The 17,635-nt window shown below is 33.0% G+C and overlaps 2 protein-coding genes and 1 long non-coding RNA gene across 6 annotated transcripts; 2 read left to right on the forward strand and 1 right to left on the reverse strand.

The window, feature by feature from the left end:
* Positions 1-1,136: 1,136 nt before the first annotated feature.
* LOC114383603 (protein OSB1, mitochondrial-like) lies at positions 1,137-5,744 on the reverse strand. Of its 4 annotated transcripts, none has more exons than XM_028343302.1 (7): positions 5,390-5,744; positions 4,909-5,248; positions 4,364-4,502; positions 3,364-3,439; positions 2,642-2,934; positions 1,540-1,661; positions 1,137-1,437 (listed from the first exon to the last, which is right to left on the reverse strand). In XM_028343302.1, exons 2-5 carry the CDS (start codon positions 5,241-5,243, stop codon positions 2,669-2,671), a joined length of 816 nt encoding a protein of 271 aa, XP_028199103.1. In that variant the 5' UTR covers positions 5,244-5,248; positions 5,390-5,744; the 3' UTR covers positions 1,137-1,437; positions 1,540-1,661; positions 2,642-2,668. The 4 variants fall into 4 exon arrangements, with proteins under 4 accessions (XP_028199103.1, XP_028199101.1, XP_028199105.1 ...); XM_028343300.1 differs by having other exon boundaries at positions 2,636-2,934; positions 5,390-5,743; XM_028343304.1 differs by having other exon boundaries at positions 2,636-2,931; positions 5,390-5,742.
* Positions 5,745-11,743: 5,999 nt separating this feature from the next.
* On the forward strand, positions 11,744-14,988 carry LOC114383605. Its single transcript, XR_003660549.1, has 3 exons — positions 11,744-12,239; positions 14,311-14,439; positions 14,898-14,988. It is a non-coding gene; the product is annotated as an uncharacterized LOC114383605 (long non-coding RNA).
* A 106-nt stretch (positions 14,989-15,094) lies between these two features.
* On the forward strand, positions 15,095-15,657 carry LOC114383604 (RNA cytidine acetyltransferase 1-like). The gene is made up of 2 exons (XM_028343305.1): positions 15,095-15,179; positions 15,296-15,657. Exons 1-2 carry the CDS (start codon positions 15,120-15,122, stop codon positions 15,518-15,520), a joined length of 285 nt encoding a protein of 94 aa, XP_028199106.1. The 5' UTR covers positions 15,095-15,119; the 3' UTR covers positions 15,521-15,657.
* The last annotated feature ends 1,978 nt before the right edge of the window (positions 15,658-17,635 follow it).

A 17,635-nucleotide genomic window follows, 5' to 3' on the forward strand; every position in this document is an offset into this window, starting at 1 on the left:
CCTAAATTTGAAATAGCTTTTGTTTCTTTTGTATTAGCTATTATTCTACAAAGGTATGATTTTCTTTATCAAATACTCTTACTTCAACCATCCTCTCATGTAACTCCTGTTTGCACTAAAGATTGTCCAAAAGGAATATTGTTTTATGCAGAAGACAAATTACACCGGATAAGAAAAATCACACCACGTAATTGCTGCATTGCTTTAGATCTCTATTTCTGCATAAAACAATATTCCTTTTGGACAATCTTTAGTGCAAACCGGAGTTACATGAGAGAATGGTTGAATTAAGAGTATTTGATAAAGGAAATCATACCTTTGTAGAATAATAGCTAATACAAAAGAAACAAAAGACGAAAGAAACAAAAGCTATTTCAAATTTAGGACTGTCTTCAAGACTTTAGAATAAACTATTCATAATGGCCAAATAAATGAATCATCATACCTTTGTAGAATAATAGCGAATAAAGGATTAAGCTCCTTGCTAGGTTGTCCAGAATCTAGTGAAATAAAGCACATACTCCAAATAGTACCATATATACGGGTTTTCTGCAAGTCAAAAATGCATTCAGTCCCTTCACTTTTTGAATGACCTATTATCATCTGGAGTTGAGCAGAAAAAATGACATAAGTATATTTCTTCAGAATAAATAATAAATTAATCAAAAGTAAAAAGAATACAAAAATGAGAATAGTTATAGTCAATACTGCTACAGGTATAGCAAATCATAAAAAGAAAAAAGAAAATGAAGATCAATAAAGAAAATCAAGACATTAGATCCTTCCAATCTTTTTGTGAAATATTAGCTGAACCAAACAAAAATTTTGTCCTATATACATGGTTAGTTGTCAACCAGATGGCATATACATCCATAAACAGTCATATCATACTCATTCGCACTATGCTGACACACTGTTTTTGAAAAATGCAGGACAGTATAATAGTTTGGACCTTGTCAATGATATCATTTCCAGTCATTGACACAGAAAACAGCCAACTGATCTTCCAGTCATTGACACAGAAAACAGCCAACTGATCTTCATATGCATTGGCAGCAATATAACAACCACTGCAGAAAGAAAACCAGAAGAGTTAACAATCAAATTTGGCATTCTATGAATCTATGTAAAACCCGTTGAGTCTTCATCTAACAGCTAAAACTTTTATTAAAATTGGACTTTGATATTGAGTTGGGTAGCTGTCACTGTCAACGCTGATTAAGCACTCAAGGCCAAGATAAAATACACAAATAAAAAACAATTCTCACTTTACAAGTTGATGCTGTAATGTTAACTTATACAATGGGTAGAGATAAAGTGAAGATAAAGTATATACATGGAGGGCATCACCTCGAATCAGCTGCTAGCAGCATTCTTCTGAGCTGATCTATTTTGTTTCCAGGATTAGATAGCGGAAAATGCTTTATAGGAAAAAACCTAAAGAAAACTAAGAAAGTCATTATAATGATACATTAATGGACTAAACTAAAAAATGCACCCTGGATAAGGAGAAAGAGAAAGGACAAAGTGAAAGTGAACCTGTTTATTCCATTGCAAAATTTGACCATTGACAGCATCCCAGAATCAGAAATAACAACCAAGAGATTGTAAATAGTTTAGTCCATTAATGTCTGCACCTTGTCTGCTGATGCATATTATTTCTGTCAAAAAGAAATCTCTGTAATTTATTATAGGTATGGTAAACTCATACCACATTTGTGCAGACACATGTAAGTTACGGACAACACACACTGAGGTACATGACAACGAGAAAATCACAGGATAAATTAACCTGTACTTGGTTTGAAATGGACAGTGTGCAACACACAAAATAATTATTAAAATATTATTATTATTAAAAATGAACACACATTAAAACTAGAAAACCATTGACAGAAGGAAAAAAACTACGGTCAAAGAAAAAATAATTCACTATCAAAATTGGTACAAGGAAAACAAAAAAAAAGAGCAGTTATTATAGAACTATTATTTTATTTTTTTGCTCAGCAAAAATAGGTAATTATAATATATGCAAAGTACCAGGGGTACTGAAAATACAAACCATAGAGATATACACAGCTGGTACCAATACTATCCTAGAGGTTAGTATTAGATACCAGCTGAACCCAAGGCCAGGATTACAGCTGTGGTGTATCTACTACAGAGAATCCTAGCAAGTACCCTTCTTTCCTATTATTATAGAACTATTATTATAGTGTACATAAAATCCTAACTCAAAAACATAAAGTTCCATACCACAGGACGGAGCCCACAAATCCCCCACCCGGATCAGTTGTGGGCTCTTGTCTCGGGCCTATCAGCCCAACATCTCCACTACCACCACATACTCCAAAAATAGTTTAAAATTATTTCTTCACTAAATTGGTCACACCACAAGCTTTTCAGGTTAGACCAAGAATTCAAGTCATCAACTTTAACCCTTTCATTCTTTTCAGCTACTGAGTAATTATCAAGTGAGCTAAGCTTTCTCACAGCTGATATGTTTTGCCTAGAGAATAGCGCCAATTAATTACAGTGATTTCCATTCTCTTACATAAATTATACCCAAGTTCACTAAGCTGTGTTGCAAATGGTAACAGTAAGTACAAAATTGTCGTGTATAAGGTTCAATTACCCATACTTGTCTTCTTTTATTGATATCAATCAGCTACTCATCATAAACCCAGTTGGTGACACGTGAACGACGACCTGCAGATCCTCCAGCAATTTTTGAGTCAAACAATTGGAGTTGTCTTTTAACCCATGGAGGATCATACTCACTTAGCCACAGAGCTTCGCCGGTATCCTTGTGCTTAAAATCAGGCTGTTTTGGATTTCGCTTGCTCTTTCTTTGATCCCACCACTCATTTGGATTGGAAAAAAACACTTGCCAAAGGTGAAGCCGATTTTGATTTTTTTGCATGCCAGCATCTGCTATATTTGTTTAAGATGAGGAGAACAGGAACAGGGAAATGCATGAAAAATATAAAATAAATCAGTTTAAGATCCAGTGATTCCTTAATATATACATGCATAAAATTTTCCAGCAATTCCTTTCTCTCTGTACTTAATCGATATTTAATCTGTCCTTTTTCTCTTTTCTAACAAATAAAATTTGTTCTATCAATAAATATTCATCTCCACTTGCTGGTGCTAGAAACTTTGTAAAGAAGAATCTGTCTCAAGTCTTAACATCACCAACTTCTGAACTACTAGGGAAATGTTTTTCAGCACAACCAAACAAGAATAATCAAAGTAAAAAAGTTCTCAGCATTTGTACGAACATAAGCAACCAACAAAAGAAACAAACTAACATTTGCCGATAAAAAAATAAAATAAAAAAAAGCAACCAACAAAACATACCTTCAACAGATTCCAATTTCTTGTCGCCTAGATAACCAGACCTTTGAGCAACAAACTCGAACTCCTTCACCTCTAACTGTAGAGAAATAGATGCAAAATTTGCACACACAGAAATGTCACATGATGCGGATAAAATGAAAGTGCAATGATAAATGAGGAATTGTGAGGATATGAATGTCATTAATACATTTTCGAGGATATGATTTTACAAACATGAGCATAAAATCTAAGACCCACAATCTAAGCAATAGGCAAAAGATGAATACTTTGAAATTACTGAAAGGGGATAGAAAATCTGTTGTGCGAGAGGATATTAGCCAACCAATAGCATCTTTGGATTTGCTTAAATTACAGGAGAAGATTGCTTTTCCTGTTCTTTACGAGCTACTTTGAACATAGAATAAACTAATCCAACCACACTAAATGAAATATTTATCACGAAAACTTACTAAAGGATCATAGTAGCTAAACCACAAGTACAATCATGATAAACTCAATCATAATCCGGTGTACTGTGAATCAAGCTTGTTTTCAGACAGGCACACAAAGAAAAGAAAGCTTCATATTAGAAAGTTCAAAGCATGATTCGTGAGAAAATGTAGTAGTAATGCTTTGAACTGCATAAATTATGAAGAAATAGTTCCCCAAACAGGACACCAAAGGATAAAACTGCCAGCACCATTAGTTCCACCAACCAGAAAATGAGCAAGCAACATTTCAAATTTTCAATTGCCAATTGTGATCCTAGTACACAAGAAATAAACGCATGCAAACCAGAGCACCATTCAAGCAAGAACCTAGAATTTCAGTACACTGGATATACCAAAATAATCAAACTAGGAAATTGAACATTTAAAAAATAGTTTTCTTGTAATTATAGAGTCGTGTAAAGATATTTCACTATCAATTAAAAAATCACTCTAGCTATAAATGTAAAAATTGCAAGGATCATGTGCAATCTCAAATTTTCAATCTATGATTGGAAAAGTGTATAATGAACCTTGTAATTCAATCTAAGGATTCCATTGGCATCAGGTTTCGTGAAAGACCCCAAAGAACCTAAAACCTGAATAAAATCATTCAATTTCAAGTGTTCCGAAGCAAGTTTTGCCACATTGTTCCGCATCATCAGAAGCAACCTGGTTTACAAAACGCAAAGCATAATGTCCTTTCGGTCAAAATTTCCCAGCCAAAACAATAATACTTGCAAATTTTCATCGAAACAATAATAAGGATAAATTAGTTTTTTTCCTCTAATTTATTCTTTAGATTCAATTTGTTATTTAGTTTTTTTTGGATTCAATATGGTAATTTGGTCCTATTGTTTAAATTGGACCAATGTTAAGAAATTCTTTGTAGCATAAAACCGCCACTGACAAAATATACATTTCCTAACGCCCTCAGTTTAATTTAAACGACCGGACCAAATTCAACAAGTTTGAAAAATTTGAGACCAAATTGAATCCGAACCAAATCGAATCTAAAAACCAAATTATAGGAAAGAAAATTAATTTAACCTAATAATAATAATTGAAAAAAACGCACCGGAAAAAGGAGCTATTTGATTGGTTGGATTTTGGAACCTTAAGCACGGTGTAAACTCCGCATTTACCGGTTGTTGAGTTAACGCGCGTCGGTTCGCGGGCGACGGTGCCGATGAAACTAGCGGTGTTCTCGAGGTGCGGGCTCCACCGAATGGTCGGTGGACGCTGGAACTTGAGCACGTGTTGGTAAACGGCGCTGCAACCTGGAACGGCTTCGTCGAAGGAGTGGCGATTGTGAGTGGAGAAGGGAAAACGTTGTTGTTGCGGAGAAAATGGATAAGAAAAAAGCAACGGAATTGGGAAGCGCTTGGCGAAGATGAAGGGTTTGGGTTTCATAGACTCTGACGACGAAGCATGGCAATCAGGTTTTCCCGCCGGTCATAAATTTCGAAAAAAAAAAAAGAAAGACAGTGAATCTTAACGTGCCCCATGCCCATGGGTCACTTCACTCATCCGAAGGCAAGATAAGAAGGAAGGCTTACCGGGGAGTTTAGACAGGAGCTCAAATAGCTTAGGTGATGTTCGAGATCAAGGCTATTTCCAATCAGAGATTGCTTGCTATAAATTGAATAATAATAAGTTCGGATTCCTCTTAGCTACTATGAACGAATGCTTTTTCATTGAACAAAAAGAATAGCCGGCCCTTTGTTTTTGCTGTTACAGAAGAAGGCCTATTTTAGGGATTAGGAGGATCCATCTGCTCTTTTTCTCTCCATTTGAGAGAGAGCAAATAAGATATAACCCTAAAAAAAGGGGATAAAGGATACATAGACATCTAAGGAGGTGTCTATTCTGTTTCTCTGTAGAGAGAGTAAAGTAAAAAATTGATAAAGGAGATCTCTTTTTTACTATGCTTTGCGATTTAGGGTACTTTACTGTCTTAAATATTTCCTTCTTTTTTGGGGGGTTGGGCTGCTTTGCGAATTTTCTGTCTTAAAAACTTGTTAGGATGGGCTGAGACTAGTCATGTGCTATTGGCACCACTGTTGGCATCCCCTTGCTTTTATAAGAAAAATTGAAATCAGTCTTTTACTCTCACCTCTTCCCCCTCCCACCACCTTCTCCATATACTAAAAAAATACAATTTCGTATGTTTGGGTGATTAATAAGATAAATTATTTGGGTGATAAATTATTTTTATAATTATTATTTTTTTATGTCATAAGAATTTTAGATATTTATATTTAAATTTAATGTATTCAAATTTTATATGAATGATGTTTAAATTTTTTTTATATCAAAACAATCTTCAAATTTTTAATTTGGAATAATAAAAAATTATATTTTTATACCATTATATATTTTATTTATGGTGCCTTAATCAATAGTTTTATGTATTTGTCACACATATAAACATATTAGGACAAATTCATTGAAGTGATTAATTATTTTTTATAGTCATTTGTTTTTTATGTCAACATACTCATGCATATTTATATTTTAATTTAATGTATTCAAATTTTATATGAAGAATTTTTAAATTTATTTTTTATCAAAATAATTATAAGTTTTTTTAATTTGAAACTATAAAAAAATTATATTTTTATACAATTATATATATTTTTTTAGTTGCTCTTATCTATAGTTTTATGCATCTATCACCCATGTAATCATGTTAGGACAAATGCATTTGAATGATTATATATATATATATATATATATATATATATATATATAATATTATTGGGTTTTTTATGTTAGATGGCGGTTTTGAATATAAAAAATTTAGATTTGTAATGTGGTTTTAAAATGTAATTTGTGGAAATTTTAAATCACTGAAGTTAATTAGTAAATCAAAATTTAATTGGATCCACATTAATTTTCTTTCTTAACATTTTTTTATTATATAAGTTAATAATTTAAAATAAAGTATTAAAAATATTTTTTTCATAAAATGCATATTGAATTTATTTTATCGAAAAGAACAATAAAGCATATTTTGTTTCTTAACATTTATCCTTAAGATATTCATTAACGAAACATTCAATTTTTATTTGATATATAATTGTAAAAGTTTTGTCAAATAAGTAATATTGTCGATGCTTTTAAAGCTTATATTTATAGGTAATGTAACATCAAATTACATTAACAAAATAATGAACATTTTTGTTTGTCACAAAATAAAAAATATATAATATAATGTTATTAAATAAAATGAAAAATAGTAACTAACAATTATAGAATGTCAAGCTCATACGAGGTACACCACCAACTTCACACACTTTAACACTAACAAAAAGTCAAGCTCACATGAATTTCACTACTAATTTCACACACTTTGTGCCTTAACTCATGTGATAGGATCATTTAAGAGGAATACAAAGGAAAACAAATTGGTCTTCATTGAGTTGATGATCGGAAAAGAAAAGTTGGGGGTAGAGAAGCAAGAATGAGGAAAAGGTATGTTTAGTATAAGGCTGTGTTCAAGAACTCTGAGGTTTAGGAAATTTTTTTTGAAGAAATATAATATATAAATTATTAACTCTCATTAATTTTTTACTCTTTTTTTTTTGTTGGTTGGGCTGCTTTTCGGATCTGCTGTCTTAAAAACTTGTTAGGATGGGCTAAGGCTAGGCGTGTGTTGTTGGCATCACCTTTACTGCGGTTGGAATCCCCTTATAAAAATGATTGAAATTACTCTTTTACTCTCACCTCCTCCCCTCCCACCACCACCTTATTCGTATATAGTGCCCGTGTGAAATTTGGAGGATAATTTCTTTTATATACAAAATTATATTAACAATTTTATTAAATTTATATTATTGAAAAAAACTAAAATCAACTTAAATGTCCATAGTATAGAACTTATTTATTAATAAATATAATAGATCTATAAAAAAGATAATTGAATATGATTAATTTTTAACATAACTATAAAATTAATTTTGATGATATTGTTCCATGAAGTCAAAGAAGATTGTATAAACAAATGAAACTACCTATCACTATCAGACCCACCCATATGAGTGATAAAGTTATCTTTATCCATAAATAACTCATGCATTATTCTATTATAGTCATTTTTATGAAGATAATTAATTTAACATCTTATAAAAAAATATTAAAAACAAACTAGGTGAATGAATGAAAAAAAATGTAAATTTAATAGTACATATTTAAAATTATAATTCTCATTTGAAGCACAATTAGTGGAATAAATTAACTGACATCTTTGTATTCCATCTATGTTGTGTTAATTCATATTTATAGTCATCCATTGCATGAGTAACCATAATAAGATAAATTTATTTGGAGGATTACTTTTTTATAATTATTGATTTTTTATGTTAAAAGAATCTTAAATATTTATATTTAAATTTAATGTATTCAAATTTTATATGAATGGTGTTTAAATTTCTTTTTATATTAAAACAATCTTCAATTTTTTTTTAATTTGGAAGAATAACTATTATATTTTTTTCCATACAATTATATATTTTATTTATGCTGTCTTAATCAATATTTATATGTATTCGTCACACGGACAAACATACTAGGACAAATCCATTTAAGTGATTAATTATTTTTTTATAGTTATTTGTTTGTTATGTCAAAAGACTCACATGTATTTATATTTAAATTTCATGTGTTCAAATTTTATATGAATAGTGTTCAAATTTATTTTGTATCAAAATAACCATCATTTCTTTTAATTTGAAAGACTCACAAGCAAAAAAGAGCACACCACTACCTTTCTACCTTTCCACCAATTGTCTCTCAACCCCAACAACCCTGAAGTTACTTGTGAAGAAAGAAATTGACTTTTACCGCACTAATATTGCCCAAAAGGAATATTGTTTTATGTAGAAGACAAGCTTGTAAGAAATATCACACCACAGAATTGCTGCATTGATTTAGATCTCTATTTCTTTGGTCACTCTTGAGACAACCATAACACTCACCTCATAAAAAAAAGAATACGATGTCACCAACATCATCATGGAACGTGTCTTGCCCGTATTATGCCTTATCACTCTTACATTCACAATCCAAGGAAGACCATCATCTTGAAAACCAAAGACATGGAACTGAATAACAAGAAAATAATTTATGAGAAGACGATAACCGTACATACCTTCTTATGTGGAAACAGAGAATTGAGAAAGATGAGACAAGAAAACAAGATTTATACAACTTACAAAATTGCCTCTAGATACCAAGGAGTATTTAGCAAGATAAGAACAGATAGCAAGTGGAATTCCATTCCATATAGTTTTAAAAACCATTTTTATTTGTCACATTTTATTATTACCAAGTTTGTTGTCATTAGAATTATTATCCTTAGGGCTACTTCCAAGGCTACTGTTTGATGGCCCTACCTCCGAACAAAAAACTTATATCTGAATCTTGTACTTTAACAAGGTGGAGAACCAAAAAAGAACATATGTGGTCCTGCAAAAGAAGTTTTTCTTACTTGAATATCATAACTATTGGATAATAGTGATAAAATATTGACTTATTTTCCATCATAAATTAAGTATAGGATTATCGTGCGATAAAGATGTAAAGTATTTATTTTGTTGCTATAAAGATTTTAGATCATGCTGGAAGTTAAGAAAAAGAATTAATTATTGTTAATTCTACATGTGTTTGTCCCCCTGATGATCTTTTTTGGTTTAGTCACTAGATATGAAACTACATGGGAAAGCAAAAAGACACAGAAAGCTCAATGTCATACACAAGCACCTGCTCATCTCCAAACTTAACTTAACTAATTCCATGCATTTTCCTTCTCCATTAAGTTAAAAGACGACAATATTGAACAACTTAGGGGATTCAAACAACATATGTTCGACAAACATACAACACCATCATGATTTAGTCCAGTCCTCGTTACAACATCCGACTTTTATTGTGATACAGGACCCCCTTTGGAGTGTCCTTTAAACCAAACTTCCACATCTTAAGTCTCTTGTGGGACATCTTTACCTAAAACATCAAGTGTTAAAGAAGAAACACATGCAACACAATATGAGGAATAAAAATAGTGGTTGTTTCATGGTAAGGAAGAAAATTTCAAATAGGGGAAATAGATTAGTCTAGTGGACATAACTATGTTATGTCTCCAGCATCCCATCAGTTAAATCACAACAAATGGTGGGTTTGGGCCTTTCAATCCCAGAAATTGAGTGTTTTCTCACACTTATATATTTTATTGTGACCTTATCTCTAGTAGTTGATGTGGAACTTAAGTTTTTCTCAGCACATTCCCTTATGCCCAACATTATTGGACTTGGTGTGTGGATGACATGGTGGGTGATTAGTTTCATGGAAATCTAGGATAGACTCTGATATCATCTTAAATGCTAGATTTGGGTATAACAATTTTATTTATTGTAATGTTGTGTGTCAAAGTATACCACACCACATGTTATTTTTAATATGAAAAAAGAATCAATATTGATTACAAAATCAATTAATTACTGATTAATAGGAAATAGAATATTCGAATAATAAATAAAATATCAAAAATAATGTCAAGACATAATATCACACTCCCCCTGAAGCTAAAGCATGTGTGATATGAACTTGGCTTGTTACAAACGTGATAAACCTAATAGCAACTAAAGGCGGTTCAAGTAATGTGGTTGTGTCAACGATGGCCCGCAGTGATGATGGAGCCTGATGTGACATCGGCTAAAGATGCGTGATGCTTTGTGTGTGTGAACTTCACGTGTTAGGGCCTTGGGTGGGGTCGTGTGCAGCGGTGTTTTGAGTTTGTTGTGCATGTGGACCACATGGCAATCTTTGGTGATGAAGATGAGCATTGTTTACTCTTGAAAAAAAAACTAGAAAGGTCCACTAGGGATGCCTTGAGGTTGAAGGAGAGAAGACTAGTATGACGCTGGTCACGCGTCGTGGCGGTCTTCGGAAAGGTTGCTGGAAATAGATAAAGCACGATGGTGTGATCATTGGATTGTGGGTCAGCCAAACATTGGCAAAACAGAGCCAAAAAAACAGCCAAACAAGGCCAAACAGTTGACACAAGAGAAAAAGCACGATGGGGAGGTCGCCAGAAAGTGGGTTGCATGGAAGCACCGTCACGTGTCAGAAAAGGGGATCTTGTGTGAGAGTCCGTGTCAGAAGAGGTCGCCGTCAGAGGCATTGGGTTTGCTGGAGAGAGGCATTTCTGATCGAAGGGTCACATCGGCGATATGGCTGCGCAATTGCAGTGTAAGGGCGCTTGCAACATGCACATTACTGTTCCCGCAAAACGAAAGCTACGGTGAAAAGGAAAAAATCACCCGAAAGAGGCACAGTTAACAGAGAGGTTCACCAATGAGCACGATTTTCGTTATTCCTCTATCAAGAATAAACCAAACTTTGATACCATATAACAATGTTATTTATTGTAATGTTGTCGGTCAAAGTAGACCACACATACTATTTATAATATAAAAAAGGAATGAGTATTGATTACAAGATCAATTAATAATTGATTAATAATAGAAAATAAAATATTCTAATAATAAATACAATATCAGGAATAATATCAAGACATAATCTCACAACATGGGAACTCTATGTTTCTCCTTGGGCTCTTCACTGCCACCATTGCCTTACTGGCATGTTTTGTCACAGCATTGGTATACAAATTCTGGCATATCTTATCGTCTTACCAACAACTTACTGAACAACAGTTACTTCCCTTTGAAGGTTCAGATGAGATCAAATTGAAATTGGTAATGACCAATGTTTGCCAATTAATTCCTCTGATTCCTCATGTCTTACCTCCCCTTTGTGTCGTAATGTACCTCTCTGTCTTCATAATCTTTTGTCAGTTCCCAGTATTAAAAGAACCTAATTAGTGTGTGTTAGTTCTGGATAATAAATATTGACAAATAGATCAAATTGATGGATAAGATTTCCACGTCTTTATTTTATCTTTTTTAATACTGAAGTATTTATGGAAGGGAAAGAAGTACCACAACACCTTTCGGTATGCCTCCCCCCGCCCCTTTCTAACTTCATTTTAGAAAAGGAAGTTGCTTTTGGTATGAGAAATTAAAAGGAGGTTGAATTCATGTTTTTATCCTTTCGTAAAATTCTAAGATATTGCATAATCTTATTTGTTGCTTAGAATTCAGATCTCAAAGTGAATATTTTGTTGAACCATGTAGAATCTGCACCCGTCAATTATTTGTCAATTTTTAAAATGCTCATTGTTGTGATAATTTATCTAGGATCGTAGATCCAAAAATCAATTTCACAAAGAAAGAGTCTAAGAAGACCACTTCTGAAGAAAAAATTCGGCCAGTCAGAGAATATTTATCACCACATGATATGAAGTGACTGGAGGCTTATGTTGGCAATCTTGCTGACTTTCATTTGGTGAGATCTCAAATGCTGGAATACTGATAACTTTATCTTAACGATTTCTTGATCATGACTTGACTTGCTATGTCCTAACAGTATAACACACGATGTTTAATCTTATGTTTGAAAGCGTGGTGGCTATAACACACAATGAAACCATGCTTAAAAGAACTGTATAATAAAATCAAACAAAACAGGGAGAATGAAATAGAGAAGTACTACTTAATAAAGGTGAGGGATTCATAAGAGAGAGAAATAAGACAAATAGTATCCTGTTCACAAAAACAAAGACTTAGAAAATTAATAAAAAAAATAGGATTGACAGATATATAAAAAATTAGAGTCTGGGCTTAAGACTTGACTCAACCCCACAAAACTTGTAAGGTGAGAGCTGTCCAAATCTTAAAAGCATTACTTAGGTCATATCTCTATTTGATGTGTGACTCTTAACACACCCTCACACTCAAGGTTTGACATATGAAACATGGACCAACATAGGTAGAATAAGAGGGATCTTAGCACTGCCTCACACTGAGGATTGGATATTAGGAGTGTGGACAAATGTGGGGGGAATAATAATAGAGATCTTGGCACAATAAAACATCTACTACAAACTTTGATACCATTTTAGAATATGAACTTAGGGCTTAAGTCAACCCCACAAAACTGACTTGTAAGTTGAGAATTACCCATATTTTATAATCACTACTTAGGCAATATCTCTTGATGTGGGACTCTTAACACACCACTCACTCAGGCCCAAACATGTGAAGCGTGAACCAATGCATGTGGAATATTAGGGATCTCCTCCTCCCCTCCTTCATGCCGAGGATTGGACATCACTAGTTTGGACAAATGTGAGCGGAATAATAGGGATCTCAACAAGAACAAAATAGGAGGAACTTAAAGGAATAAAAAGACATAGAAAATAGGGAAATATAGAAAAGAAAAATTGGGTTGCCATTTAGATGCTGCAATCAGGGGTGGGTAAACGGGTCGGCCCATCCCGCATTCTTACACGGACCAAATAAATTGGTCCCCCCGCCCCACGGACCCCACGGGTTAAACGGGTCTGCGGGCCTAGTTTTAAAAGAATTTCAATTTCAATAAAAATACAACACAATCAAATTAAGTTCAATACAAATATAAATAAAATCTTAACAATTAGTCAATTACATCAATAAAATAAATAATGTCTTAACAAAAGAAAATAAATCTAAAATATATTTTTTTTTTGCTCAGTAAAAGTATATGATTGTATTAAAAGAGTACCAGAGGTACAAGGTTTACACTTAAAGTTACTAGACACAGGGTTCCGAATCAGACTTGGTGAAGTCTGCATAGGAACCATTGACTAGAACATTAGATTACATATTTAAAACCATTGTTATTGTTATAATGTATCAACCATCCCTAACGGATAAAGCCTAATATGAGATTGCTGGACCAATGATTGTAACTTGTCCCGAAGTAAAATATGAAACTTAAACATCTTTAATAACAAATAATTTCATATTTGAAGCAATAAAATCCTAATGCGGGCAACCCACGGGCCAAACCAGCATAGTTTGCGGGTTAACCGGAGCAGACAAAAAAATATGACATAACCATAGACTGTTTAAAAAAATTGGTTCGTTACCCACACGAACCGCGGGCCCCGTGAGCCAGTCCATGGATCTGGACCCGTTTACCCACCCCTAGCTACAATACTAAACTGCCATGACAACCATTTAACAACACAATAAATCTGTAATAATTTTGATTTTGATTAGATAAACTGTTGTGGCCAGACAAAAATGATCATTTACTTTAGGTTGCATTATGTGCATGAGCATCAATAGGTGAGAATTTTGATGGACCAAAATCAAAAAATGAGATGATGTTCTGCGTTAAGTTAAATCACATTTAAAATGGTTCAGGATGGTGGTCTAATGTAACATCCAACATTATGCACCATATAGATACTGCTGAAGTTATGGTGTAACTTTTCTAGCTTAGGCTCTTGATATAACATAATGCTGAAGACCTGTTTATGCGATTTGGAGTGCTTTAAGTATGATGTTAACCTTGTTTTTTTTTTGGACAGATTTTAGATTTAGTTCCCATCCTTACACATATGTACTTTCAAGAAAAGCTTCCAGTTAAATTGTCATATGTTCAAGCTTCTGTGTTACTCTGCATTGGTCTACAAAATCAGAACATTTCGTACATCCAGGTCTGCTTAAAAACTTACGAAGTATTACAATCATATGACTTGGTAGCATCTAATGCCTTGTACGGGCAACCAATAAAGAACAACCAGAAACTGTCTAAATTATCTTCTCATTATTTTGAAGTTTGCTATCATACATTGCTTGATTTTGTTTGAGATATGCGTAGACCATCTTGTTTTTGCCGTGATGTAAAAAAAAAACCATTTGGTTTCTTCCCCGATAAGTGCTTATTGAAAAGCTGTCTGAATATTCATTCTTGTTGAAAATCAGGAATAAAAAAATATACATTTATAGGAAAGTAGGATTTGAGGAAACGAAGTATCCTCTCATTATTAGTATTTATTGTAATGACATCTATATAATAGAGCATCCGTGGTGTTCTTAGACAGTTTCATTCCAACATGTCTCTGGTCTTCAACTAATTTAACAATATTCTCTTATGTGTCGCTTTATCTAATAGGGACAAATGAAGTTGGAAAGGCAACAAATATTGTCTCAATTTATAAAGATCATGAAGAAGTTCTACAAATATCTTAATGGCATTGAATCAACCTTGCCACGACTGAAAGACGTAAGACTTTGAACTATGGTTTAACTTGTGTCACTAAAACTCATAGCAAGTTTGGGTATTAAATCCCATATTTTTTTCTTTTTCTGTGGACTATTTTGTCCTTAGATTGTCATGGAACCTCTTGGTGTATCTGTGGATGAAGACCTCAACAATGCAGCTAAACAAGTTGAGGTATATATTTTATCTTTTATTTTTATTTTTTCTATAACCAATCTTAATCCCCATCCTTGCTTGTTTCCACCTTAAGTTCTTAGTGGCTCTTATCTCAAATTACTATTACTGGATAGGATGATATGAAGTCGAAAGTGGAAGCACCCTTTACTCCTGAGTTGCTCCAGCGGTATGCCATTGATGGTGGAGAATCTGACTTTGAGACTGTTTTAAAACATAATGGAGGAAACATACCCACGGGTGGTCTTATTAGTGTTATATCCAGCAGGAGTGGAATCAAGCCTGAAAAGGAAAATGGAAGTGGTAAAAAGCGGCGCAAAGACAATCACAGCCATAATTAAGCAAAAAAAGATGTTGACTACGAAGAACAAATTCGATTGCATTGAATTATTTAGGTTGTGTTATGTTAAAATATAAATGATACTCCTTAATTATAATATTTTTTAAGTAATTGACATCCATTACAAAATTTAGTTAATAATATTAAATTTGTTAAGAATCTGTGTTATTTTTTTTCATATTATCCTTACAGTTATTGACACTTATCATTTCACTTTGTTTACTTAATTATTTTTTGTCTAATTAATTAATTAATGTGTTAGTTATTTTCTCCAATCCTCATAAGAGAATGAATTTAATAATTTTTAATATTTATTGTAAAGTAATTAAGGGTATTTTGGTGGGAAAAAAAGTGACAACTCAAAATGAGTCTTATAACAAAGACAAACAATTTTTTTTTTTAAATCTTTTATTCCGGGACAAAGTATTTCTTTGAGCAAATTACAGTAATTTTCCTCAGTTTTACTCTAGTAACACATACTCTCCCTTCTTTTTTAGACGTTTCTTTGGCGCCCTCTCTCTGTATAATGGTGTTAACTTTCCTTAAATATTTTAGAGAAAATCATAATTACCCCTCTGCCACACGCTCTTTCCTCATTCTCATCCACAACATCACCGTTACTCCTGGCTTTAGCATTGCCATAAAGCGTCATGATTAATTTGTATGTAGTTGAGGAATTTATTTTAACAGATTTTGTGGTTGTATTTTTTTGTTTGAAAAAAAGGATTATGTAGTGTTTATAACTTGGTAACAAATTTAGGGATGCATCACGTGAATTGAACCAGAAATAAGACTAAAATCTATTGTTATTGTTTTGCTGATACTAAACTTTCAGAATATTTTATTAATCGAAAACAAGTAATTGTTGTGTGTTTTTTGCATAAAGAACCACAAAAAGAAGCATAAAAAAACATCTTTTTTAAGCTTCATTCTTTGTTTTGTGTGTGGGTGTGGATTTTTATTATTTTTTAGAGGTTGATTTTATTGTGTTTTGTGTTCTGAGTTTTAGGCTTCCATGACCATCAGCAACAACCAAACATGAGAGGATGAGGGCTTTTTGGGATTTTTATTTTACTTAAAATCATGTGTAAATCTTGTCTAACAGAATTAATATGTCGTGTGACGAAGAGGGGGTGCATTTGTAATAGGATAAGAGAAATTAAGGAATGCATTTGTAGGGTGAAAAAAGAGAGAAGATGCATGTGTAATTCATATAAAACTCGGGATAATAATCTTTATTCCAACTAAACTACTGAATTTCTTTAAAAATTGAAAAGAAGTTACAAATAAACAGAGGTACAAATCCCCTCAAACAACTTAATAAAACCAATAGCTAGGCAGTCCACATCTATCATGGAAAAAAACACTCTTAAGAAAATCAGGAACAAGATCCCACAACCTAAAACCCCTGAAACCCGAACTTTGGATTCCAGAATCTGCTAATTTGTCAGTGCAAATATTGCTCTCTTGATATACATGAGATACCGTGAAATTCATTTGCTTGGTCATGAAAATAAAATTCAACCAACGATTTCTCCATTGCCATGGCGCAATATCCATGCTTTTGAATGCAGCAACGTACGACCAAGCTTGAATCCATTCTAACCATAAATGGTGACAACCACGACTCTGATATTTTAATGGCTTTCACGGCTGCCAATAGTTCTGCACAAAGTGCTAAGGTGCTTCCAATATGCCTCGAGAAACATCCCATAATGATACCCCAGTAATCTCTAAAAGTTCCTCCCCGAGCTGAAGCAGCTGGTGTCCCCCAGTAGTACCATCAGAATTACATTTAGCCCAACCATACAAAGGAGGGCACCATGTGACCATATATAAATTGATGAGTTCTCCGATGGACAACGAAACACGTGGTTAATGGTGAGTCATTTTTTTTAGTTGATATATACCAACTTAGAACCGATTGAGTAGGTTTAAAAAAATTCGAAAATTGTCACTATTGTGGAAACACATACAATGCACGGGTAATTTATTGGCCAAGAATGGAATAACACGTATAAAAGACATAATCATAATAATCATACGTGAAAAAAATGTAAGTCATTATTTCAGAAGATTAAATGTATGGGTTCTATTAGGGTATGTGTTAGCCCAT

The sequence above is a fragment of the Glycine soja genome, chromosome 14, assembly GCF_004193775.1.
Source record: "Glycine soja cultivar W05 chromosome 14, ASM419377v2, whole genome shotgun sequence".
In the NCBI taxonomy this organism is placed as follows: domain Eukaryota; kingdom Viridiplantae; phylum Streptophyta; class Magnoliopsida; order Fabales; family Fabaceae; genus Glycine; species Glycine soja.

Bases quoted from the DNA above. Each gene is read 5' to 3' on its own strand.
- LOC114383603 (XM_028343302.1), bottom strand. From the start codon at position 5,243: ATGAAACCCAAACCCTTCATCTTCGCCAAGCGCTTCCCAATTCCGTTG. The intron at 4,503-4,908 runs GTGCGTTTTTTT...TTTGTAAACCAG, and splicing joins TCAAATAGCTCCTTTTTCCG to GTTGCTTCTGATGATGCGGA. The intron at 2,935-3,363 runs GTATGTTTTGTT...AAACAAATATAG, and splicing joins GAAATTGGAATCTGTTGAAG to CAGATGCTGGCATGCAAAAA.
- LOC114383604 (XM_028343305.1), top strand. From the start codon at position 15,120: ATGGAACCTCTTGGTGTATCTGTGGATGAAGACCTCAACAATGCAGCT. The intron at 15,180-15,295 runs GTATATATTTTA...ATTACTGGATAG, and splicing joins ATGCAGCTAAACAAGTTGAG to GATGATATGAAGTCGAAAGT.